The following is a 25585-nucleotide window of genomic DNA, read 5'->3' on the forward strand; positions in this document are numbered from 1 at the left end:
TTGACGCAGAGATGGAGCGCGCCTTCGCCGTGGTGCGGTCGCAGTAGGACCTTCCAGAGAAACGGTGAGACGCTCAAAGGTACACGGCAGGTCTTTGTTTTCATTCACTCAGCAGCCTCCAGAAGCTCATGGCGAGCCTTGCCCTGACTGTCTGCAGTGGGCGCACCTTGATCGGATGCCTTGCTGCAGAGCAGCGCCTTTAGATGTTCTCCAATCAGGATTAACTGGTGACCGATGCCTCCAAAACAAGCGCCTCTGTCCGGAGTCTGGAGGCTTCATTTCAAAGACGACCCCTGCTCTCCGTTCCCGACAGCCGCAGGAGCATGGACTCAAACCTCCGGATCTAGGAGCAGGAGAAGGGCGCAGAGGCTGGACGGGATGCTGGCGCGGAGGACTGCAGCCGTGTGCGCGGTGCTGATGCTGCTGATGCAGGGCTCCACGGCCGCGGAAGGTAAGACTATCAATGTCGAACCGTCCAACCTGTGGAGTGGTCAACTATTCCTTTGTCAATACGAATGAATGTTGATATGAACATACTTTATGCCTGCTGCTCTATGGTGTTTCCTTCCTTTGTCCATAATAAACATTTCTTATTAGCCAAACTAGTGGATGTGAATGGGAATCTAACAGAACCATTCACCTGTTTTAAGATCTGCGACAAACAATTTGTTTATTTAGATGCTTTTGATTGTCCCGTAATGGCACCATTTGCGAAAAATAACTGTGTTGATTTTAAATAGACATAGAATTTGAATAGGCTGTAGTTTTGAGACATTTTAATGAAAAAATAAACAATGAAAGGCCCTGTATTAGGTGTTAAAATAGCCTAATGAATAGTCTTGCCTCTTTAGACTGTCATCAGCAATAGATACCCCATGTCTCTGTTGCATATGGACGCCACTATTTAAAAATGTTGTGCCGAGGTGAAATGATTCACTGCACCACAAAATAAGCCCGTGCACTTTATTATGACCCAGGTCTTGTCTCCAGATATTCAAAAAACCCATTCAGCATCATTGCATCAACATTTTTTATTTCGGCATTGTTCAATGGTTTCAACCCCAACTCACTGGGGAAAAGTGATATTTGCTCAAAGAAATAATTTATTAACCCTGCTCCGTTATGGAAAACAATGCCTCCCTGGAGATATTGTTGTTAAGCGTATTTCAGTTTGGCAATGCAGTGCTATAGATAATGCATATTATTCACTGGAATCATTCTCATAATTTGTAACATTGATCTATTTACCAAACATTGTCCTCAAAGGAAATTCATGTTTTTACTGCAGTTCGACAGTTTTGTTTAAAATAACAAAGACAGTAACACTTTTCATGTTTTTTTAGGAAAGGTCTTCGATGGGCTGAAATAAATATCTTTATGTGTATATGTGTTTATATAGCATTACAATACTGATATTTTCTAGCTTTAAATTGTACACATTTAAACATTTTTTGGCACACAAAAAGCTGCAGTCTTTTGGACTCAGTCTTGTTTTATTTAGTCATAGATCTTCAAGTAATTTGAAGATCCGTTTGTTCTTGTTCTGAATGTCCATTTGAGTATGTCCAGACAGTTTGAACTAATTTAGATTCAAAGCCTGGTGTTGATCGTTTGTTGAGGAACTTCTGACATGATGAAACTATTGAGCTCTTTGATGTAGCACCTGTCGGCACTTTGACCCATGTGTCGTCACTATAATGTTACCTCATATCGACTGCTTTACCCACAACCAGGGTCTTCAAGATGACACCACAGGTTTCAGGACACTGTGTTCTTTGGCACCAGTCCTAATGTACCCTGTGTCTTCAAGGTCCTCTAAATTGAGAATAATCAATCGAGACAATTGCCCGAGAGTCGTCCAGTGTGATCTGTTCACTTTGTACGTGATCTTAAACAGCACTTGCCCTGCACTATAATGTCTCCATAACTGTTAAAACAGCAGTTCCTCTGTTCTCTTTTAGAATTACATCTCACTATGATGCAGAACTGATCAAAATACTAAGACACAAATATCAGTCACTGGTCTAAATCTAAATCTAATACATTGACTTTTCCATAAAACCCTTCTGTCTTTGGCTTGCATGTCCAGAATTGAAAACATCTACTGTGTTTTCTAATGTATTGTGATTAAATCTATGGTCAATCTCCATTATTGTTATGCCATCAGCGAAGAAGAAATCCACTGATAGAATAACCTGGTCATTCAGGATGTTCAGGTCGTCAGCTGATCTCATTCTTTGGGCACATAGTGTTTCTGAACCTGGACCTGGACATCTTAGTGAGTTAAATCCAGATTTGGCAACTTTTTTTGTGTGGCTGTGTGATAGCCTATCACTAGACCTTCCAGTTCCCGGTCTATTGGCAATCTGAAATAGACCGAAATTGGAATAAATGATCTCTGGGACCATGTCTAAACCAGAAAAAAACAAAAAACCCAATTTCATGAACTATTTTATAAACTATCTCATGACCCATATCAAGAAAAGCCAAGCATATTAGTTTTTTTAATAGTAAAATAGTCCACTAGTGTTCTGGATCTACACCAAAAACAACATTTCCTGAAAAAGGTCCGCTATATTTTCAGATCTCATACCTCTCTTTCCGCTCCGCTCCGAGTCAGTATTGAAAAAACGCTCCTAATGATGAGCGCATATTTATTCGTTGCCTGCAGTTTTGGGTTTTGGAGCAATGAATGAATCGTGGGACCCAGATGACGGAGAAAAGCTGCCAGTGAGTTTGGAAAAACATTTTAGCGCCCACTCGCTCTTCACCAAATCCTCTTTGTATCATGTTGCTTAAGAGCGGGCTTTTGTTGCCGTGTGGAGCGCTTCGGCCAAACAGACATCCTGCCGTATCTGAGACTGTATTTTTACCATAAAGCCGCGTGGGAGGCAGGTGCTCGCGTCTACAGTGTGGTTTTGTAAAAGAAAATTTGTGGGACATTTGTCGGCGTGTAGGTGTGTACTTTAATAGGACAGAGATCTTCACCCTTTGTCAAAAGCTGAGATCTAACTGGCCGGCGTTGCCATGGGAACGGTTCTGCAGCTAGTACTTTTCTCTCAGCGTGTCTGTGTTTGTCAGTCAGGATGGAAATAACGTCTGAGTAAGAGGCAGGTCGAAGTCTGTTGCCTAATGATCACAGATGACACGCCAGCGCGGTGGAGACCGAGGCCGGCTGTAGCACCTCGACATTCTCAACATGTGCTGCTGACTCTGACATGTCTTTATTCACTAACGACATTTAAAGTCAGAGCAACAGCATGTCGGACATCGGTTTATGCCTCGTTGAAGTGAACAGCATTCATGGTGTCATTTTGTAGACTTAAAGGAATAGGCCATCGTTTTTCCATACTGAGATATGTTCTTACCTGAGCTTAGACAAGTTGATGCGTACCTGTCTGGTCTTTGTGCGTGTGCTCAGTCACGCAAATGTTGTTAGCATTCAGCCTCTCCCAGCATAAGTATAGCCCCAGACTGGGGTAAAGTTTGAAGCGACCAAGCTGTTCCACGTTTTCCTTATTTGAATACAGTTATGTGAGCCTTTACACGATCCAAGTCTAGTTACACAAAATTAAACAGGTCAATTTTCTAAGCGGATAAAAAGGGGAACTATATCGTAAGGCGTAATAACATAGGAGCACTTCGATGTCCGCGCAGTAATATCTCACTTTGCTGCGCGGATTACCATGTCTTACATATTACCCCTTTTATCGGCCTTGAAAATCGACATGTTTGATTTTGTGTAACTAGACTTGGATCGTGTAAAGGTTCACATAACTGTATTTAAATAGGGAAAACGTGGAACAGCTTGGTCGCTTCTAACTTCACCCAAGTTTGGGGCCATACCTATGCTGGGAGAGGCTAAATGCTAACAACATTTGCATGACTGAGCGCATGCACAAAGACCAGACAGTTATGCATCAACTCGTCTAAGCTCAGGTAAGAACATATCTCAGTATGTAAAAATGGTACATATCAAGTACATTTGCGAAGCTCATGGTTTAAAAACAAATTTTTGTCCACACTTTTATTTATTTGACCTTTATTTAGCCAGGAAGGTCCCATGAGATTAAGAATCTTTATCAGGGGAGTCCTGGCCTCAGAGGGGAACCTATTGTACATGTTGTTGTAAAACCGGAGTGCCCGGAGGAAACCTACGCAGCCACGAGGAGAACATGCAAGGAACACACAGAAAGGCCCCGTCCGGGTGGGAATTGAACTCGGGACTGTGAAGCACGAGCGCTAACCGCTGCATCACCGTGCCACCCAATTCATAAAACTGCCACTTCTTTGGTGTAAAACTAAGTTTAATATTTACCATCGACATTTTCTCAACAAACCAAGTAATTTAAAATGTAAGAAACTGCTTGTAGTACATGTCCTGTCATGTGCACTTTCAATTAAAACAAAAAGTAGTTCTTGATTGAGTTTGCTATTGGGCTTTGTTTATTGGGCTTTTTTTGTGGGGAAAACAGAAGGCTTGGACCTGAATGGTATTTTCATCACACTGGTATTAAGCTCAGAACAGCAAAAATATAGTGTACATATTAACAGACATTTTTTTCCTATTCGGTCCAAACCTAATGAAATGACAGTTTTCATTGCCTCCGGGGCGTCACTGTAACTCTTTGCGTGTCTGTATGAGTTATTTTTCATTCTGCTGCTAATGCTTCGTCTTAAGGCTTGTTTTGACATCGAATAAATTGGGCAGAAGTGCACTGTGGCTTGGGGAACCTTTCAGATTGAATGTGGAAATGTTATTTACTTGGATGCATGAAGAGCACACAGCGGAGCGTGTGCCATTCATTCAATTTGTCAAGGTTTCTAAACCGATGAACTGAGCCGTGAAGTTGGAGCGACGATCTTTCTGAAGCCAAGGAGCTGACATTGTATACAGCAGGTTATAACTGTCAGGCATCATCACAGTCTCCATCTGACTCACTCTGTGCATAAAGCAGCAGCTCTGGGCTTTGAGGAACCAGCAGAAGTAACACAAATTCACCAAAACTTTGAGGCAGAAGAGAGAACAATGGGATTTTAAGCTTAATTCCTCTTAATTGACGAAATATAAGTCTTTCTGTCTGTCCATCTCCTCTCCTGTGAGATGAACATACACGCACACACACAGCTCTCACCAAACAACCATTTGTCCCTGTATGATGACATAGCCTGTAACTGTATACTTTAACTGAATATGTCAAACTCCTTCACATACTCACTTACAGCCAGGGACGTGCACAGATAGAGCCCAGGTGGTGCTCAAGCACCTGCCCCTCTGCCCTGTGCCCTTTAAGTGCCCTTCTCATTACCTGTTTTTTTTTTTTTTAAGTATTATTTATTTTATTGTTCTTAGATATTTGCCCCATTAAGCCAACCTGTGCTGAAAATACAGTTTTAATGTTCAGCAACATCAAAACGCGCTTCCTTCCTCCTCCGCCTCTCGAGCCGCGGCGGCGCTGACGCTCCTGATCACAGAAGGGCAGCTGTGCTGTCCCCACGTTTCCCCCGTTTGAGAAGATGGTACAGCCCATCTAAGACCCGGGAGTAAAGTAAACTGAGTAAATTCGATAACTTTATGAACGAGCCAGCGCGACATGACTGGACTATTAAGGGGGAAGGAAACGAAAGGAAAGGAAAGGGCCATTAGAGCGAGACTGTCAGCGCTGCGCGTGTCGAGACCGCCCGGACAAAGTCAGCGGTCAGAAGTCAGTAACTTTAGCGGTTCTGTTTGTCGCACTATAAAATGTTCTAAAAATGAGCTGTATTATTCAGACTAAGTCAGGGCTGAGCGTAGACCAGGGTCAGAGCAGAGTGAGCTGAGCTGAGGAGACAGAGGGGAGAGGAGGAGAGAGAAGGTGAGGAGGTGCCTGCGTTCTGGACACTGTGCCTCTGTGGGAGGAGCACAGGAACAGCCCAGGATTATTGTTATTTAAGATATTTTTGACATGGACAAAAATATCCATGTCATGATATTGACAAACCAGATGTTTTAAGTGTAGGCTATAGTACCTTTGCATCATTTATTTGTGCTAGACTTAAAGCCACACCGCGTAGAATTTTACCCAATAAATAAAATTGAAATACAAGCATTTATTTTATGACCATTATTTTCATCATTGAAAAATACCTCAGAATTGTACAAACAAACATCTATGAGGCTCACCCCGCCTAAGATATGGCTGTAAACTTTACTGGGAGTGGGTACGTCTCCAGCTCATCTCCATGGAGATGTGACTAAAGGCAGTTGAGATTTAAACAGGTTAGTTTCACATCCAAATCCATTCTTTTATTACACACTGCAGTAACGGCATTTTCTGTGTTCGAGCTGGTCATTAGGAGCATGTTTTGTTTTGCCACAACAATATAGTCCAACATGTTACGCAGTGTGCCTTTAAGTGCAGAGCCTTGTGATAGTCCTACATTGTCCTTTAAAGTCTATGTAGTTTACTATTAGGTCCACATAGTTGGACATTTTTTGTTGCCGTGTTAATCAATGGTCTTTTAGTGTCACTAATTACAGAATTTTTTGGGGGGGTGACGGGGTTGTGCCCTTTTGTCTTGGTTGAGCACCTGCCCCTCAAAATATCTGTGCACGCCACTGCTTACAGCTGTTATTTTTGGAGCTGCCTGTCATGGCGCAATAACCCACCGTAGGCTAGTCACTCTCAAAGACCAAGAAAATCAGTTCCCATGGCCTCACTGAAAATGACGACAGTCCCCACTTTTATGAGGGGTAGGCAGAGGTTCAGAGGCAGAGGGGTCGCCGCCAGTTGCCTGTTTGATCCCAGCTCCAGCCAGTGCAAACTGTCATTGCTTTTCCTGGGCAAGGCGTTTCACCTGCCTTGTGTCTGCATACAGGGGTGTGCAAATGTGAGGTCTTTCGTACAAACATCATGCCCTAGCTTTGAAAATATGTGGCATATTTTCTATGTTTGACAAAAGCGACGGTGAGTAGGCATGAAATGTGTTTTAGGCAGTGACTGTAATTCAATTAACTTCTAATCAAATCTTTTACCTCGACTGTGACCAAAGAAACACGTCAAGGTTTCGCGGGAATCAGCTCAGATTTATAGCCTATGAAAATAATTTGATGGTCCCTGCAGATTTTCTTTTCGCTTGGCTTAATGATTAGTCAAGAGACATAGATATATAACAAAATATAAGAAAGTTAATAAAAGACACACGTATGCTATCATTACAAGACCCCTGAGCACAAGACTGTGTTGTATCAGTCATGTGTGTTTGCATCGTGTTTTCATTTTGATCAAGAGAAATGCTCTAGTTTAGTATATTGATTAGTTAATCATATTAGTGATTCATACTTTTTCAGGATGATTTAAGTAAAGTAAAAGGTCTGCATTGATCTGGAGTCTAAGCTCAGGCTGTGCAGGTGAATGGTCAGTTAGATTGGTGGTGCTGCAGCCTTTATATTCCTCTAAATGTTTCCATGTTAAGCTAGTATAGCTGCTCCGACTTCATAATCTCCATTTTTTACACCTACAGTTTATAAATATTGATTCATATATTTATTTCTAAACCAGTGAAAGCCTTAAGATCAAGATTGAGTTTAATTTTGTCCACGTGGTCACCCCTACAGCCCTGACATGCTCAAGGACACTAACATTGCTGCCTTAATTAAATCCAGCTGTTTGTGCTGCTCAGCGCTTTGCTTCATCATCATCATCACAGGCCTCTTCATGCTCTTTCTCCTCCTCTCCTTCAAAGGCGACTGATGTGAGAGGTTGCGGGACATTACAAACATACCCTGCCAGGAATTCATCCCGGGCCAAAGATCCCGCATGTGTTCCCTGAGGAGGGTGGGAGGGGGAGCGGCGGAGCTGCAACATCCCTGCACATGTTCTCAGCATTAAAGCAGCAGAGCCTCATTTTGCCGGGCTGTGCTTGGCTGCGCTCGTCTCTGTGCCACTCTGATTATGCTCTGCTTGAGCCTTTCACACCAACAAGAAAGAAAAAAATTGCTGGAGCTTGTCAAACAGTGAGGATTTAAAAAGCACAGAAATAGGACGGTAGGAAAAATATGACACATTTTTTATATTAAACCATTATTTTTGTGTTGAATCTCTGAAAGTTAAACAAATGTATCATTTCTGAAATATTCCAGTGGTTAGGCCGTTCCTGTGAATGTTTGGCACTGTTCCAGCCTCAGCGCTCCAGCTCCAACACTTTGCTGGAGGTCTCTCCCCGCCCACTTTCCCCTTTCACCCTGAGCTTACGTGTCTAGTGAAGGCCAGAAATCCTTAAAAAAAAAAAAAAAAACATGTTAATTCTATGCCCACATCCTTACCACGCTAGTGTTTTTGTTTTGAACCACACAATGTAGCTCACACACACAGTTGGTCATCGGAGATTAGTTGTGTAATGCCGCCTGCCGGGAAGTTAAATGATTTCTACTTCTGGTCTGTTGCTAGGCAGGGACCGCAGCAAAGATGCACCTGTGCATTTTAATAGTGTAGCTACTGGCTGATGCTGCTCTTATCTGGACAGTCGGGACATTATCGGGCGCTCCCTCACATACGTATAAAGCACAGCAGCAAACAGCCACTGTTCCTTCATGCTTTGGTACTTCTTTATTTAGGATATGAAGGCAATCCGCTATAAAATGGTAAGTTTGTCGAGCAGAGCGCAGAACAAGTTTATATCACACACCACCTTGTATTCGTTAGTTTTTGTAACACAGATTTATCCAGTTTTAATCTGTAGCCTATATATATAGACTTTCACTGCTTACATCGTCAGTGACATCAGCTGGAGGCAGGAAGTGATAAAGAGAAATAAGATGAAACTAAAACTAGCGATTATAACTGTAAAACTACAACGAAAAAATGTGGTCCTGTTGTGGCTTAAGGTGCCAGAAAAAGAGGAATGACATTTGAGACGATAAAATAAGGTTTATCTGATATTTCCAACAACAGTTATACACTTGTTTATCATTACTATGACGACAGCTACAATGGAAATGCGTCTATCCGCTTTCCAACCCAGTTGCGCTATGATCCCGCCCCCCACATAGTTCTAACCCTAACCAAATCCTTTTTTTTTAAACCCTAGCCCTAACCTTAACCCTAACCTTAACCCTAGCCCTAACCTTAACCCTAACCTTAACCCTAACCCTAAACCTTAACCCTAACCTTAACCCTAGCCCTAACCTTAACCCCAAACCTAACCCTAACCCTAGCCCTAACCTTAACCCTAGCCTTAACCTTAACCCTAACCTTAACCCTAACCCTAAACCTTAACCCTAACCTTAACCCCAAACCTAACCCTAAACCTTAACCCTAACCTTAACCCTAGCCCTAACCTTAACCCCAAACCTAACCCTAAACCTTAACCCTAACCTTAACCCTAGCCCTAACCTTAACCCCAAACCTAACCCTAACCCTAAACCTTAACCCTAACCTTAACCCTAGCCCTAACCTTAACCCCAAACCTAACCCTAACCCTAAACCTTAACCCTAACCTTAACCCTAGCCCTAACCTTAACCCCAAACCTAACCCTAACCCTAGCCCTAACCTTAACCCCAAACCTAACCCTAACCCTAAACCTTAACCCTAACCTTAACCCTAGCCCTAACCTTAACCCCAAACCTAACCCTAAACCTTAACCCTAACCTTAACCCTAGCCCTAACCTTAACCCCAAACCTAACCCTAAACCTTAACCCTAACCTTAACCCTAGCCCTAACCTTAACCCCAAACCTAACCCTAACCCTAAACCTTAACCCTAACCTTAACCCTAGCCCTAACCTTAACCCCAAACCTAACCCTAACCCTAAACCTTAGCCCTAACCTTAACCCTAGCCCTAACCTTAACCCCAAACCTAACCCTAACCCTAGCCCTAACCTTAACCCCAAACCTAACCCTAACCCTAAACCTTAACCCTAACCTTAACCCTAGCCCTAACCTTAACCCCAAACCTAACCCTAACCCTAGCCCTAACCTTAACCCCAAACCTAACCTTAACCCTAACCTTAACCCCAAACCTAACCATAACCCTAATCCTAACCTTATTGGAAGCCTGGAATGTTTACAAACAATTAAAGGGTCTATATCGAATTAGCCCTCCGTAAACTCCGGTCAATTATCATTTCCCTACATGTTACATCGGTTGAATTTCAACCTACCATTCAGTGAGCGGGGGAGGCGGGGGTTGTAGGTGACGTCAAGCATTGTAGTTTGGCAATGGCGGCGGATACAAAACTAATGGAAGCTCTTCAAACCGTTCTGGCTCGGTTCCCAAATATCCACAAATTAAAATTGAAGCCTTGGAATGTGCAAGGAATGCCCCCAAGAGTTATGATGGCTGCTTCACTCACTCGGGCACATTACATACGTCACCCCTCCCACCTGATAACAGAGCTCAATTGTGAACGCAATGAATACGAGGGTGTGGTTAAACCAGGATAATATAGAATGCAAGTAAAATGTAGTTTGACTCAATGAATAAATAAATAAGCCCTTTAGTCCTGATCTTCTCAATTTAGCCTTACTCTAAGTAGTTTTTCAAAATGTCATTGTTATTTCTAGATTCAACCTGAATCAACACTCATTAAACATACATATTGGACCTTGCATTTTCCCCCCGTATTATTATCTCCATTGAACATAGTCTTGACAGGTACCTTAGATTTTAGGCAACAGGAGCACCCATAAAAAAACAACATGGTATGACCAGTGTGGGGATCCGCTTTACATTCATACACCAATGTATGCAAACACGAGAGGAAAGTTGGGTAAAGAACACAATAATAGTATTTAACGGGCGGGCGAGCTGGGACCGATCGACACTTAGCATCAGTGGGTGAACACTCTACCAATGGAGCTACTGCTGCCCCTGCAACATATCAGCTCAGACCATTTTGCCACAGTGCTGGTGGATCTGCCCATAAAGGGACAATAAAGTGTAACTAAATGTCAAAAAACCCTTTTGGCTGCTCCTTATTCAAACCGCCTCCACTAGAGCCTCTTCTCCACGCACAGAGTCGAGTCTATTTCTGGAGCGGTTGTTTCATATGCAGATGGTAAATATCTCCCTAGCTAGTACATTAAATACATTATGCATGGCAGCGCTGCATTACCAGTCATGAGATCACAGAGGCACTTTTGGATAAATTGACTTTATAATCCCAATTAGTCGCGCTTTGTACTGTTTCCGAGGTGTGTGGGGGCCAACGCAGGTTTCATGATCCTGTGATGAGATGACAGTTTCATAAGAGGGACCCTGTTGACACGTGAACACCTCCTGTTTGAAGCTTGGGGGCGCGCGCTGTGGAGTCTGAGCGTCATGCCAGCTGTTTGGACGCTGTTAGGACTTTCAGCATGTTTCTGCGCAGAGATGGGTTGTAATTAGTATTGCAGACGGAAGACGTGAGCAAAATGAAAGCGCAGCACACACAATGCTTCGGATTTTTGTTTGGTTGGAATGTATTTAATTACATCAGTGCATTTATTGCAGGATCCCATTAAATAGAAGTCAAAAACAGCAAAAACATTTGTGGTAGAACTGAAGGATGTTGATATTGTTGACTCTTGCTGTGTCTGACTAGACTGCAGACTCAGGTGCCAGTCATAATTACAATGTGGAATAGCTCTAACACGTCCCGTCTCCAGAATGTATTGGTTCATTTCCAATGTCAGGTTTTCAATTCATTACAGAGTGACGCAGAAGTACCGGGGTCTGTTGGCTGCTAATGTCTAGTTGGATGATTGAATCGACGAAAAAGGCATGTGGGTGACCTCATCTTGCTGTAATTTTCGTGAGCTGCTGTAATTCCTCTCTTATGGGGAACAAATAATGTTCTCCCCTGATGGAGAGAGGACACAGTGTCCCCTGTAATGACAAGAGCCCAGATAAAGTGTCAGCTGTGGAATTGGACTCTGGAGAAGTGAGCGACAGTGGGATCGGGCCGACGCGCAAGGCGCTGATTTCCTCCTGATTGGTTAAATGTGAAGCTTGACATATGCGGAGGAGACGACAGCGTGAGAACAACTCGCTCGCTTATTAACACTGTCACTGGTTTCAGAGGAGATCAGCGTGTTTCTAAATATAGAGGGACTTATTCTCTTCAAATTGGAGAATATGATGATGACTCTCTCTCAGAGCCAGTATTATTGCAGACAGGGCTTAACATTTACTTTTTTTATTCACAAGTTTTTTTGAAATATTACAAGCTGATTTTTTTTTTCAAATATTACAAGCTGATTGATATTGGACACTATTTTATACATCTTGATGTAATATTTGTTAACTTCCATCGTAATAAAACCCCATTGATTTTTATATAATATACAACAAAACATGCCATAACTACAGGGCCTAAAATTACATCTTTTTATCAAATCACATGTGGTTGGTATTGATAAACTTAAACAATGTGGCTTTAGAGAAAGTAAAAGGATTTCTAGCCAAAATAGAAATAGTGTTTGGTTTTTTGGCAAGTGTTAAAATCTAGCTGTGACTATAAACAAGTCAACCTGGATAGACTCAAAAAGAGAGAAAAGCAGCGATTAGAAAGCTTTAGTGACATATATATTTTAGGCGATCAGACCGCGGCAGTAAACATCTATATGTGGATTATAGTTAGTATGGATGGGAAGGTTAGCATTAGGGATGTCTTCCCCCGGAGCCTGGACACTGGTGGTGGCATGGGAGACCGGTGAAGGATGTGGCAGGGTGAAGCCGTGGATAGAAGAGGCGGTGAAGGGGTGGAGGTGGGTCGCAGCACCGCTGGTAAGCACACGAGCATGATGCTGGAGGCTTAAACGCAGGACATCGGGGGATGATTGGCGGAGGTGGAGGTGTGATCCTTGCTGACGCGATCATTGGCACTATATCTGACTTTATTCTAGTAATGGAGCAACATTTGTTTTGTTCTCCCTTGATATAATGAACACTCAGACATTTGTGGGAAAAGTGCTGTGCATCTAATTAAAAAGAATTTCATGAACTTAGCAGGAACTTAGCAGGGTGAAAGTGACCCACTTTCACCCTTAAAAGTGACCCTGTAAGTCGAGAAATGTGCCTATAAACTCGAAGAATTGGGATCCTGCAAATGTGAAAGTTAGAAATGAGTTTGAGCCACTAACATTTTAATTTAATGTCTTCCGCTTTCATTTTTTGTCATAAAAAATAATCCGGTGTAGTTTTTCTTCCCCTGAAGTAGAATTTTATATTTTAATGGCCTTGTGTGCAGCTTGTCTTTTATAAGTTCACAACTTGACACAACTTGAGAAAAATACAAATTCCATAATTCCATATTATTGCATGTTTGTTTTCAGCAAATTCTATCAAAACAGGCCTAAAAAAGAGACTAAAGTAGGAAAACCCTGACGAAAATCTCAAGGATTTTGCGATATAGTTTCTTGCGACATATATATATTGCATCACTTATGGCAACATTGTTAATTTTTGAAAAGAAGATAATGCACACTTAAAGTTGTATCAGAGGTGCAGATGTTGAGGAAAATCTTCAAAAAGCAGCTTCGCACACTCAAGTAGCCGATGTCCAAAGATATTTTTAAAGAGAGATAACGCTTCAGCAGAGCCTCCTACAAATCATTCTTTCTTTTTCCAACCACAGTGCATGCCAAAACGCTAATCTTTGCTCAATAAATACACCCCAGTAAGATAGTACAATTGCTTTACACAAATAGCCAAATAGATTTCACGTTTTGTCTTCTCTCCCCCCAAAATTGTGCAAATCTTATTCAACACACTGAAGCGAAGTCTGGAGTAAAAATCAGATTGTTCACTTCAGAGATGAGCCTTTTGAGTTCAATCTGAAAGCGATATCAGTCTCTACAGAGGTTTTTTTAAGCCTCTGAACAGGCCCAACAGACAAGCGGCGTGGATTTCTTTCAACTGCGAAAAAAAAAAAAAAAAAAAGAAGTGGCTACAGGGGAGAGAAGGGAAGGAGGCGCGAGACAGAATGAAAATTTAATCAGGGCTTGCTTCTTAAGGCTGGACTGGATTTACGGCTGTTGGCCCCTGCAGTCCTACTCTCCATGTATCACCGCTGCTGCTCACCTCTCCCCCCGCGCCCCATCGCTCTTCATACCCCTCTGTGTCACATGGTCCCGGGCTGTAGTGCCATATTTTACTCTTTCATTAAAGCCCCATATCCATTACGGCTTTATGTGTGTAGTATAGCTCCAGGCTTTCAGGAGATAAAAGTGTACAAATAACATATACCAAATCCTTTTAGTGGAGGCACATTTTTGTGAATGTTTCAAAACACGGAGACATTTTCTATTCCCTACGACGTCATCGTTTTGTGATTTATTAAGGTATATAAACTGCAAGCCTGTCCATCTGATCATATGTTTAACAATATTATTAAGATGAAACTGATTTATTTGAGGGACTTGATGATAAATCAGTGAATAATTCTGTGTCTTCATATTGAGAGATACATCATAAAGGGTTGGTTTAATTTCTTATCTTAACCTCTTGCCTGAACCGGGTGTATTTTTTCCAGTTCAGCATTATCCAAATCTAAACGCTTCTCGACTGGAGAGCAACAGTGTAAAGCCTCATTTGAAAGCTAAGACCTACGAAAGTGATTGTCTCTTTTCTGTCATGTTTTTGACGGTGTTTGTTGCTTTTTTCGAGTTTTTGTCACTTTTTGTGGCTTTTCCAACACATTTTTTTGTCGCTCTTTTGTCGCTTTTTGTTGCGTTTTCATATCACTTTGTTGATTCTATTAGATCATGTTATTGTCATTTTTTCATCACTTTTTTGTTGCATTTTGTTGCTTTGCCGGCACGTTTTTGTTGCTCTTTTGTTGCATTTTTATATCCCTTTTTTGTCACTTTTTTCATGTTTCTGCCTCTTTTTTTCTTGCGTTTTTGTTGCTCTTTTGTTGCGTTTACATCCTCGTTTTCGTCTCTATTTTGATGTTTTTTTTTTTTTTTTAGCTTTTAGATTTGGGTAAAGCCAAACTGGAGAAAATGTGTTCGGTTCAGGTGGGGGTTAAGAGGTTGATGATGATGTTCTAAGTTGCAGCACATAGAGGGTATGCACATTTTATCCAAAAGGGCCTTTTTGTACATTATCGATTGAGCGTCAGCACAAATAATTATATCGACTCAACCTGACACACACTTGGCTTGTCTTGCTCGGCTGTTGCCATGCTGGAATGTCATCTGCATACCTTCTATGGGCAGAGCACAAAGGCCAATAAATAAATACATACATAGATTCAGTAACGCGGTAAAACCAAAGCCCAGTGTTTGATTCATTCATCAGTTTACGCTAAATTAAACACCAGCATGTGTATTGCATGCAGTGACTGTGATCGATTGCTACCTGTTCATCTTGGCTGTCTCGCCCGCAGTTCATTACACCGGTAAATCACCGGGGCGGCCGTCGCTCTTTTCATGTTGGGTAATATCATGGGTCAGTGCGGACAGAGCCAAGGGTGAAGTTGACCTCCTTCTGGCCTCGACAAATGAATGAAAACATGGCACTGCTTTTAATCCGCGAGCAGTCATTTCATTTCAGTCATATCATCCTGCTCGAAATAGGCGTCATTTGAGAACAGGTCATTTTCTAATGTGTGTTGTTTGTTTGAATGCTAAATTATTATCGATAAAGTTTTTACAAATCACCAAAGTATCTTTATGGCAATATTGTGAAGCCACGATATATCCCCAAATCATCGAGGACTTACATGACACAGCCTAAAAAAGTTTTGTTTCCACACATTTCTATGAAACAAATACAAAACATACAAAAGAAATTGCTTATGATTTTTATTTAATCTCTTGAACCCCGCCTTAACCCAACACATTTTCTCTTTACTTTGACGCAAATGAGGATGAAAACACAACAAAACTGGTTAAAAAAAAAAGCAAGAAAAAAGTAGTGAAAAAGCATCAAAAGTGCAACAAAAAAACGAGAGAAATGCAGCAGAACAGGCGACAAAAAATGTCAGTCATATCTTTCAAAAGAGTTTGGGAAATTCCACAGTTACCATGGAGATCCGCCATCTTTGCAGCTGTTAGCATACATTTCCATTGACTAACATTAGCTAAAAACAGTATAAAAAGTGGAGAAAATAGCCATGGAACAACTCCGTCAGCTGCTGAGTTACTGCTGGTAAATACATCTAACACACTGTGGTGTTTTAATGTGAACAATAACTCCAGTGTTTTAACTTTTCAAATCTCCATTTTCTTTACAATTGCTGCTAATCCCATAATAAGCGATATGACATCACATTCCCAAACTATAATGACGCATTTACACTGGCCTATAGCCTGTAAGCTTTTAGATTTGGGTAAAACTGAACTGGAGGAATTATGCTCAGTTAAGGCGGGGGTTAGGAGGTCAATTGGATGTACATTCAAAACTGCAATATTTTCTCATATCGTGCAACCCAAAACTGATTCTCGTCCTATACATAAGTAATGATGTTGCTATAGCGACAGACACACAGCAGCAGCAGAGGAAGGGATGGTAGTTTTCCTACAGGGCTCTGAGGCTGAATCAGACAGTTCAAGTGCAGATGTGAGCATTATCGAATTGTACTTAATAGATAATATTTTCATTGTTCTTTTATAGCTCTCAAATTTGATACTACTTTGGGGATAATACAATTGGAGCGAACCGCAATCCCGCAGCAGCGCTCTCTTTGTACCCACTGCTCAATGAGAGTGCCATATTTCACTGTCAGGATAAAGCAATAACACTTTGCCGGAGCACGGTGATATAACCGTCGCATTTGAGACGGTATTAGCGCTTAAGCTCCTCTTCATCACCGTTGGTAGCTTATGCTGTTTCCATGGCGATGCGGGAAATTGTTAATACCCAATTGGAGTAAGTTACCCAAATTTAGTCAATCACGCCGCTCTATCAGTTTGTCTGTATTTTCATTTTCTTACTTGTTTGGAAATGGCTCAATACTGTAATATGTAGCCTTCGTTCACTGATCATTAACCCCCCCCCCCCTTAACCAAACCGAGTGTGTTTTCTCCAGTTTTACCCAAATCTAAAAGCTTCTCGACAGGAGAGCTTACAGCCTATAGGACAGTGTAATGCCTCATTTGAAAGCTAAGACCTAAAAAACTCATCTAAGCTGCTTCCTTCCATCCATCCATCCATCCATCCATCCATCCATCCATTTTCTTCCACTTTTCCGTTTCCGGGTCATGGGGGCAGCTGTTGGAGCTGCCCAAATCACATTGCACCAGCCCCTATGGCTCCTCCTGCAGGTGGTGGGTCCACAGAAGGACGGCCTCACAATTAATCGGGCCTGTCGGTCTCTCATAAGGAGCTTCTGAACCGCTCTTTGTCTGACCCGTCACTTAGGACCTGTTTGCCATGGGAGACCCTACCAGGGGCATGAAACCCCCGACATCAGTGCTCCCAGGATCATTCGGGTGCTCAAACCCCTCCACCACTTTAAGGTGGCGGCTCCAGGAGGGGAAGCTGCTTCCTTGTTTTTGTTATTACGTTTTAGTCATTTCTGCTGCGTTTTCATCACATTTTCATTGATTGGTTGTCACATTTTTTTTTGCCAGATTTCTGTCACGTTTTTATCACATTATCACAGTTTTGTTGCTTTTTTCTTTCATTTTTGCCACATTTCTGTAACGTGTTAGTCATGTTTAATTGTGTTTTATCATTGTTTTGTCACTGTTTTGTCACGTTGTCAGTGCTTTTTTTGTCACGTTTCGTTTCTATTTAGCGTAATGTAACTGTGAAAACCGTGACCGAAATATGTCAAAAAAGCCACAGAAACGTGATTAAAACACAAACGAAAAGGATGAAAAAGTGACAATCATCACAAGGAAGAAGCTTAAGGCGGTTAAGGAGGAAAGTATTTGTTTCTATTTGAGTTGAGGTTTAAAACATGGGTTCCCAAACCTTTCGGGCCGCGACCTGCAAAATCACCAACAACTTGGGACCCTTCACTGTAAAGCCGAATATGTATTTCTAATAGATTCAGGTGCACAACATTTAAAATTTGGTTTATTATTGTTTGTTTTGATAGTACGTGTTGATATTTGGTTTGATTTCACTCAAAAATACATCAAATTCATTGTTTTAAATTTCTATACTATTGTCTTGTCTTTTCTCTCTCAAAAGTGTATTATTAGTTGTAACATCAGTCAGATATTTAACTGTGAAAATGGAGTTAAAAACGTGTGAAATAGGTCGAAAGCATATTAGATGTAGTTGGTCCCCGTAATGTAGTAATTCTATGCACGTTCTCTGCACAGGCACGGGGGCATCTGAGCATGTGCAGATCGAATTTTGATACAAATGGGCTAATGGAGTGTCAAGCCTGTTCTGCCCTCTGCCAAAGCAAACAATACCGCGGTCCATGTGATAAACTGGAGTCAGCAGATACTAATGTCACAATGACGTCCGAGGCATTACAAACCACTCGCCTATTAAAATCTACGACCCGCAATCATCATCAGCAGTTTCCTCTCGCGGCGTGTTCTCCTGCGGCAGCCCGACATCGCATTTCTGTCAGGGTAACAATTGCGTTTGAAGAAAAAGGTAATTATTCCCCTAAGGTAAATCAAAGCCAATGCTCTCTCCTGTCGATTTACCAGCCCCGAAAAGCACTCACTTTAAATATTCATAACTGTGCATTATTACACATGCTGTTCTAAGCCTCCTTTAGGTGTTAAGAAGCTCCCAGCTGTCCATGCCAGCTCCCGAATGAGGCACTGGCAACAGACTCTCTCGAGGTGTTAGAGGGTTCATATTTATATAGGGAAGGGAGCTATATTGTGTGAATTGTTGTGTTAAATAAGAGGTTTGTAAAGTTTAATAAGATTGTGAAGCACATAAAATGATCGTTCTGAACACAACAACTTTCTTCTCTTTGTAAATATAGCTACGTATTAGGGTTACGGTTATAGCGATATAATTTTTTTATATCATTGTAATTTTTTATATCGCTGTGGACACAATATAATTTATGTTTCGCTCAGCTCCATCAGAGCAGCATAAACACTGACTGTGTAGGACACGGGGCAGGTGCTTAAAGCAGTACAAAGTGACTTGTTTACCTTAATAAATCCTTTCCGTATAGTCCCTCTGGGGTAAGTGTTAATGGGAAGATTGGAGGGTCTTTCATCTCCCCCGGTGTCTCTGGCCAGAAAACCACAATTGCAACTTCGCTGTCTATGGGGCGGAGGCCCCAATACACACTAATAGAATCACGAGGAAGAAGCTAACAGGCTAACGGGCAAAGCTATCTGCGGGCGAGCGCCACTTAAACAGTATTTACAGCCAAGTTTGAGTGATAATCTCCATTGTGTAATTGGATGTACAATATCCCTCTCTCCCTTTGTCTTTTCTGTCTGTGTAGTATTTACTCTCACAGACAATTAATGAGTAAATCACAATAACTGTTAGAGGATTACATTAAATCGCTATTTATCATACTGGGTCAAGCTGTACTGTCGTACTATCTCTGTCATAGCTTTGACCCAGTATGATAAATAGCGATTTTAATTTAATTTAATGTTATCCTCTAACAGTTATTGTGATATTTCATTTTTTATATCGTGATAGAGAGAGCCCTGCCCTACTACTATTCAAGTATTCAAGACAGTTCCAATCTGATTATGTGTTTTAATTGCCCAATAACCTTAACTTGTAGTCTTTTCTGCTCTTCTTGTGATGGGGCAGCGGTTTCTGGAAAGTATTAGAAGTAAGTCAAATATGGACGCTTTGTAAAAAGTTTTGAGCTTCATCCTTTATTTTGACTATGACTTTGACTTCTCATGCTTTTCAAAGCTGTTTGTAAAGTTTTGAAGTTCTGAAGTGTACTATCTTTCATGAGTTTTAATTAGTGTGGACATATCATTAAATCATGAGAATATGCAGTACATCCTGATTATGCATCTTGCCAAAATGATCCATTTAATTATAACTCTGCCAAAGAGGTTTTGACTTCAATGTTCGATTCATGGTTTCTCTTGGGGATTTTTTTTTTTGGAGGAAAGCCAGTATGGGGTCAATGATTGTACGATTAGCCTTTGAAGTGCATCTCAGTCTGTCTGCATCCATAATATTCATAGAAAACTAGCTTGTGTGAGTTAAAGGGATAGAGATAAAAACTGAAGACACAATGCAGTTCCTAATCTACCTTTGTGCACTGTTATGGTGCCTCTTCCCTGGAGCTTCCACCTTGTCATTATGAGAAGGCACCAACGCTCACTAGTTTTCCCTGTTGTTCATCATCATCTTTATTCGCCTTGATAGTGACAGTCCTTGATACAGCGAATGTGTCAGTGCAGCCGAAGGGACAATCTCACGTTGTGACCCACATGATAAAGCACTCGGACACATACAACAGCGCATCTCCACAGGGGACACGGTAAGGGCAAAACCCAGAGGAGCTGCTCATGGCCAATCGCGTCCACTGCCTCGTCTCATTGGCTGGGACAGTCACATGGTCATCCTGCAGCAGTTTTGGCATGCGTTTTACTGCCAAATCGATCTCACACATGCAATATTTAAAGAGAGCTGGGGTTATTCACTACAATGATGCTCTGGTTAAGTGTGTGTGAGAGTGTTTAATGGCCTACTGGAAATAAAAGGGCTTCAGGAGTAATTAGGGCTTTAGGATTTGCCTTCATTGATTTAAGTGTGCAGTTACATTTGTATAGTAGCTGTGCAAATGTAGCCATTTTGTACACAACTCACAAAACTACTGAGGACAGCTTCTACATGACACAATAATTCCAATGCTTTGTAGATATGGTGTAAAAATGTTCTGTCCTTTAGGGCTGGATGGATCATTTTCTCACAAGATAAAACCGAAGTCTCTTTATTACAGGCAGTTTGCCTAGATACAACAAGCTGTTATTAAATTTTAGCCCAGCAGCAGCCCTTTGCTCCAGAAATAGACCTCCGTCCCAACAGAGAGCAACGCTGCATTATAAAAGCTGATCATTGAAATAAAGCAGGTGAACTGTGGAGGCTACAGCACACGTTGTGAGAGTGGCCTGAAAGAAAAACATGGAACATCTATTTTTTTAAAAAGCAGTACTAAGTAACTTGTTTATCTTAATAAATTCTTTCCGTTGTCCCTCTGGGGGTAATACAAGTGTTAATGGGATGATTGGGAGTCTTTCATCTCCCCCTGGTGTCTCTGGCCAGAAAACCACAATTGCAACTTTGCTGCCTACGGGTTGGAGGCCCCAATACACACTAGCAGAATCACGAAGTAGAAGCTAGCAGGCTAACGGGCAAAGCTAACTGTGAGCTAGCGCCACTTTACCAGTACTTACCGGCAAGTTTGACTGAAAAAAACAAAAAAAATCCCTTTCCCCTTTCCCACATGCTACGATACCCGCAATGGTGCTTATGGCCTCTAGGGGCATGAGTTAGTTAGTACTGCTTTAAAATCACATTCGAAACCTCATACAAAAATCAGCCTGCCTAAGTGATAACACATTTATCTAGATCAATACAAACCAAAAGTTTGAATTTATACGTTAGACATTTGAGTCGCAAATATTGTTTGAAATGAAATGGAACTGCAGATAACCAAAAACTAAAACCTAAAAGTAAAAGAATAAGGGTTGTTTTAATCAATACACAAAAAAACGATCTTTCACGAGGACAATACATCATGAGCGTTCTAACAATGTGTCTAAAACTGCAGCAGCGAACGCTCCTCTGGCGATCAATAGCACACCTCAGAGTGTAGTTTTTCACTCAGTTGGACGCCAGCCAACATTTTGGACTTTTTCCTCTCAAAAATTGACCTGCCCACTAACCCCAGTCCTGAGGCTCAGCAGGAAAACCAAAACCAGAGAACACTTTCCCACTGTGTTGAACAAAGCGGGCCAACTTCAGGTCAACTCTCACAATAACCTGTTCTCTGTTACATACGGCAACGTTAGTCGAAAAGTGAAGATATTTTTGAATTCTACAAAGGACGCGTAGTATTGTTTTACACAAATAACACACGATTATCTTTTGAAATGGAAATTGTTATAGAAACAGCCAACTGATGTGCAGCCGAAGAGCCAATAGTCTAATGGTAAAGTCTGCTGCATGTACAGTACGCATTACACAGGACAATTTGTTGAAAGTCTCTGCCCACTCTTGACCCACTTTAGCCCTGAGCTGTTCTGTTAAACACATGTTAAATGGGACAAAAAAAATCCTGATTAAAGCACAACAACAAAGCAGCCAATTGATTCATTTGATTATGACATCAGTGTTGTTGTCCGCACTGGCAAAGTCTTTTCCTTACATTATTTTTCATTGTTTATCAATTAAAGCTCCCCTCTGCCAAACACCGCCATCCTCACTCAGAGCCTCCCTCCTGTAATTACACACTGTTTTCTCTTGCTTTCTGCAGATCTAGAGTGAGAAGCAGTCTTTGCTGTGCCAAGTTGGCTCACAAACGTAGAGCTACCGGTAATAAACTGGCTTTTCATCATCCACACCTCCACGGACAGAGTGCCACTCGCCAGGTCCATATGCATCTTATCTGACCAGTACCAATAAGGACTGTTTTGTTTTGCTTCAAAGAGACTGCTACAATGTGTTGAATGCGATATGTTATTGCCGACCTTCCTGTGGCTTCCTGTGTACGTGTTGCAGCTGCACAAATTGTGTTGGAGCGAGGAAAGAAAAACAGTGTCTGAAACCGTCAGAGACACGAGCGAGGTCCCAGTGGCTTTGCAGCTCTGACCTGTGTGCTCTGAAAAACACACACGATCCCGAGCGAAAAGCATTAACAATTCAACCAAAAATAGGTTTGTTTCAGTCATTGTTCCTGTTTATTTTTTTGCTAAGTCGACTTGATTTGACAGAACTGTGTAGCATGACAGGGGTGTGGAGCAGGGAGAGACATTTAGCGAATTGTAGGAGCAGCATTGCAGCATTTACCCACATGCACTGACTCCCACTGATGACCTTTTGACAGTCAAACAAAGCAAACGTGAATGTTTACCCATGGCCTATCATGGTCCAGGGTTGCCAGGTCCACAGGCCTATAGAATTAGTCTCTGTGTGTATATGTGTGATCTGGTTTAGGCTGCTGTGATCTGGGCAGCAGACTTGGACCATATTAGATAAGAGGGAGAATCTACTGACCTTTGCAGCACCCATTCTCTCCAGCAACGAGCATTTCGCTGTGCCACTGCATGGATTTGTAAAGGCGAAAGGCTTTTTATAGACGCAGTTAGAGAAAATGAAATTCAAAATGGATGTGGCTCACTTTGTGAAATAATCATGAAAGAGGTGCTAACAGTGAGACAAAAGAGGCAGCCTGATCCCTTTGCCTGTTTATGCCCTGCTCCTGCAATGTCAGTCTCACACACGCATGGGCTGATGGGAACAAAACACTCTCATCTCTGTCAGGTAAACTGTTTTACACAGTTTGCATACAGATTCTAATCTGATTTCCCTTTTGCAGGCCACTACAGCCAATACACTCCCTATGTGCGCTACTTTAACAAATCATATTTCACAACACTAATTATTGCTGTAAATTTAATTTCCTAATATGCTGAGCGATATTAGTGAACATACACTTTAGCTTGCCATCACACATTTGTAACTATAGATAAGTTTATTAACTTAAATTTGCACATACTGAGCTTGTACAGCTGGTGTTAGGCGGAAACCAGGAGGTCCGCTCTGCAGCTTAATGACCGAATGACCTGCCCCTGAGCGAGTCACATGACTGAGTCTCATACAGCCTGTTCCTGCAGGAGGCATGTCTTCTGTTTACTGTATGTGTGTGTTTATTATTACTAACAGCTAGTGTTCTCTGTTTTTGACAGCTTCCTCAGATTATAACTGTGTCAAAGCTTTATGTTTATGCATATATTGTAAATCCTCAAAGTAAACACCTCACGAAAGTAGGTTTTTCACAGCTTCTTAGTGTCATATTTATGTATATGTTTTTACGCACATTGTTGATTACATATAGTAAGAAATACAAGTCCATTTTGTAGTTCAGTCCATTACTGATCCAGAGATCTGGATTTACATCAGTGTGTCCAAAAATTGCTCTGATTAAATAAAAAATGTTTGTGTTGTTCAAGAAGCCTGACTTCAGATAATGTCCTCCTTCCAAATGATCTTCATGTCTTGACAATAATTGGCGTAATTCAGTGAAAATGTTTTTCATACCTTTTCAACAAATGTCAGCAGTCAGTCATTCGGTACATTTTAGTTTCCTGCAAAACAGATGAAATGATGAAATGTTTGCAGTTAACAGTGAATTGTTTTGTTTCATTCTTATCAGTGGCTGAGTGACCTTTGGGTTTGTCGCCGATCTGTTGTTTGTCGGGCTGCCATGTTTGCTCCGTGTGAGCCAAAGACAGGTAGTGAGTAGAGCACACTGTTCCCTGCCCTCCTGCTCTCAGACATGCTGCACAACAACATTTTCATTTTCTAACCATGAAGCGGCATCAGCCAGGTGGTCTGAGCGGAGCCAGACAGGCTGATGGTGATAAGGAGCAGTGGTGAGCCAGTGCCAGGCAGATCCAGCCAATAACACCTCCAGCAGAGCAGCCGCTGGAACTGAGCTCACTACACAAGCCCTGGCAGCACCGACGGCCTTCAAGGCTATGTATCACTGCCCGGACATCTTTATACAGCAGTCTATTAGATGGAAACAGAGTACACAAAAACACAGAAACATGATCAGGGCCAAACACTCAGCTGTGTGCTATAATTAGAAAATACAGACAATGCTTAAGGTTTTGAAATATAACAATAATAATACAGGGTTTTCTGACAAGCCCATATTTTGGGAATAGTGTATGAAGTAAAACCAATAAAACCACCAGAGCATATCAAACATCAAATTAGTTAACCAATGTCAAGGCTATAACCAAAATTGTCACAAATCTGCCTTTTAAAATCGGGTTGTGTGAGCCAAGGTTAGACTAATCTGTCCCTACTTTATACAAGGCCAAAATACTATACTTCACCCTGATTTTTATTATAATAAATTCATAAACAATTTATGAGCCCATTTTTCTCTTCTCTTTGATATGGAGCCACAGAGTGTTAAGCCTCCGCGTGCGTTTTGATCCTGCCAGCAGCTCTTATCATAAGCTGTGTAAATGCTGCGGTGGTTTGACTATATCTGATTTGTTTTCTGTAAAGTTCTCTGATTCCAAGTCATAACTGTGAAATTCATCTGTGCTCATTAATCAGATAAGAAAACTCATCTTGTTGCTCCACCCAGCCTAAAAGATGTCTGTAATTGATATTGTTTGGTAAGTTTCAGAAGCAGCCGTCATTGACTTTTGTGTGGTGACAAATGCATTTGCCAATTTAGCTCAAAGGGTCAGATGACATTGTGGAGAACAAAGGCGCATTGGGCTTGATTACACAAGAAAACTGATATGTTTCCATCTGGACTGGCTCGTTCATATTGTGACTGTATAGTCTTGAATCATACAAGTAAGTACTAAAGTAAAGACAAGTGTTAATAAAAGTAACAATCGGAGCAGCTCCATCTTTGTTCGTTAAATGTTAGCACTCAATGCGCTACATAACAGCTCAGACTCGCATCACTTAGGCCCAGAACAGGCTGTGTCTTTCTTTATCTATGGTGAT

General features: G+C 41.5%; 1 protein-coding gene across 2 annotated transcripts in view; it reads left to right on the plus strand.

Annotated features, from left to right (window-relative positions):
• Positions 1-25585, plus strand: part of kiaa1549la (KIAA1549-like a) — an 87524-nt gene continuing 61939 nt past the window's right edge. Inside the window, exon 1 of one of the 2 annotated variants that reach the window (XM_079567235.1) lies at positions 1-451. In XM_079567235.1, coding sequence (XP_079423361.1) covers positions 235-451 — 217 coding nt within the window. In that variant the 5' untranslated portion in view covers positions 1-234. The remainder of the gene's footprint in view (positions 452-25585) is intronic. The other variant, XM_079567234.1, reaches the window with a different exon arrangement.

This window comes from Gobius niger (genome assembly GCF_951799975.1).
Source record: "Gobius niger genome assembly, chromosome: 12".
Taxonomy (NCBI): domain Eukaryota; kingdom Metazoa; phylum Chordata; class Actinopteri; order Gobiiformes; family Gobiidae; genus Gobius; species Gobius niger.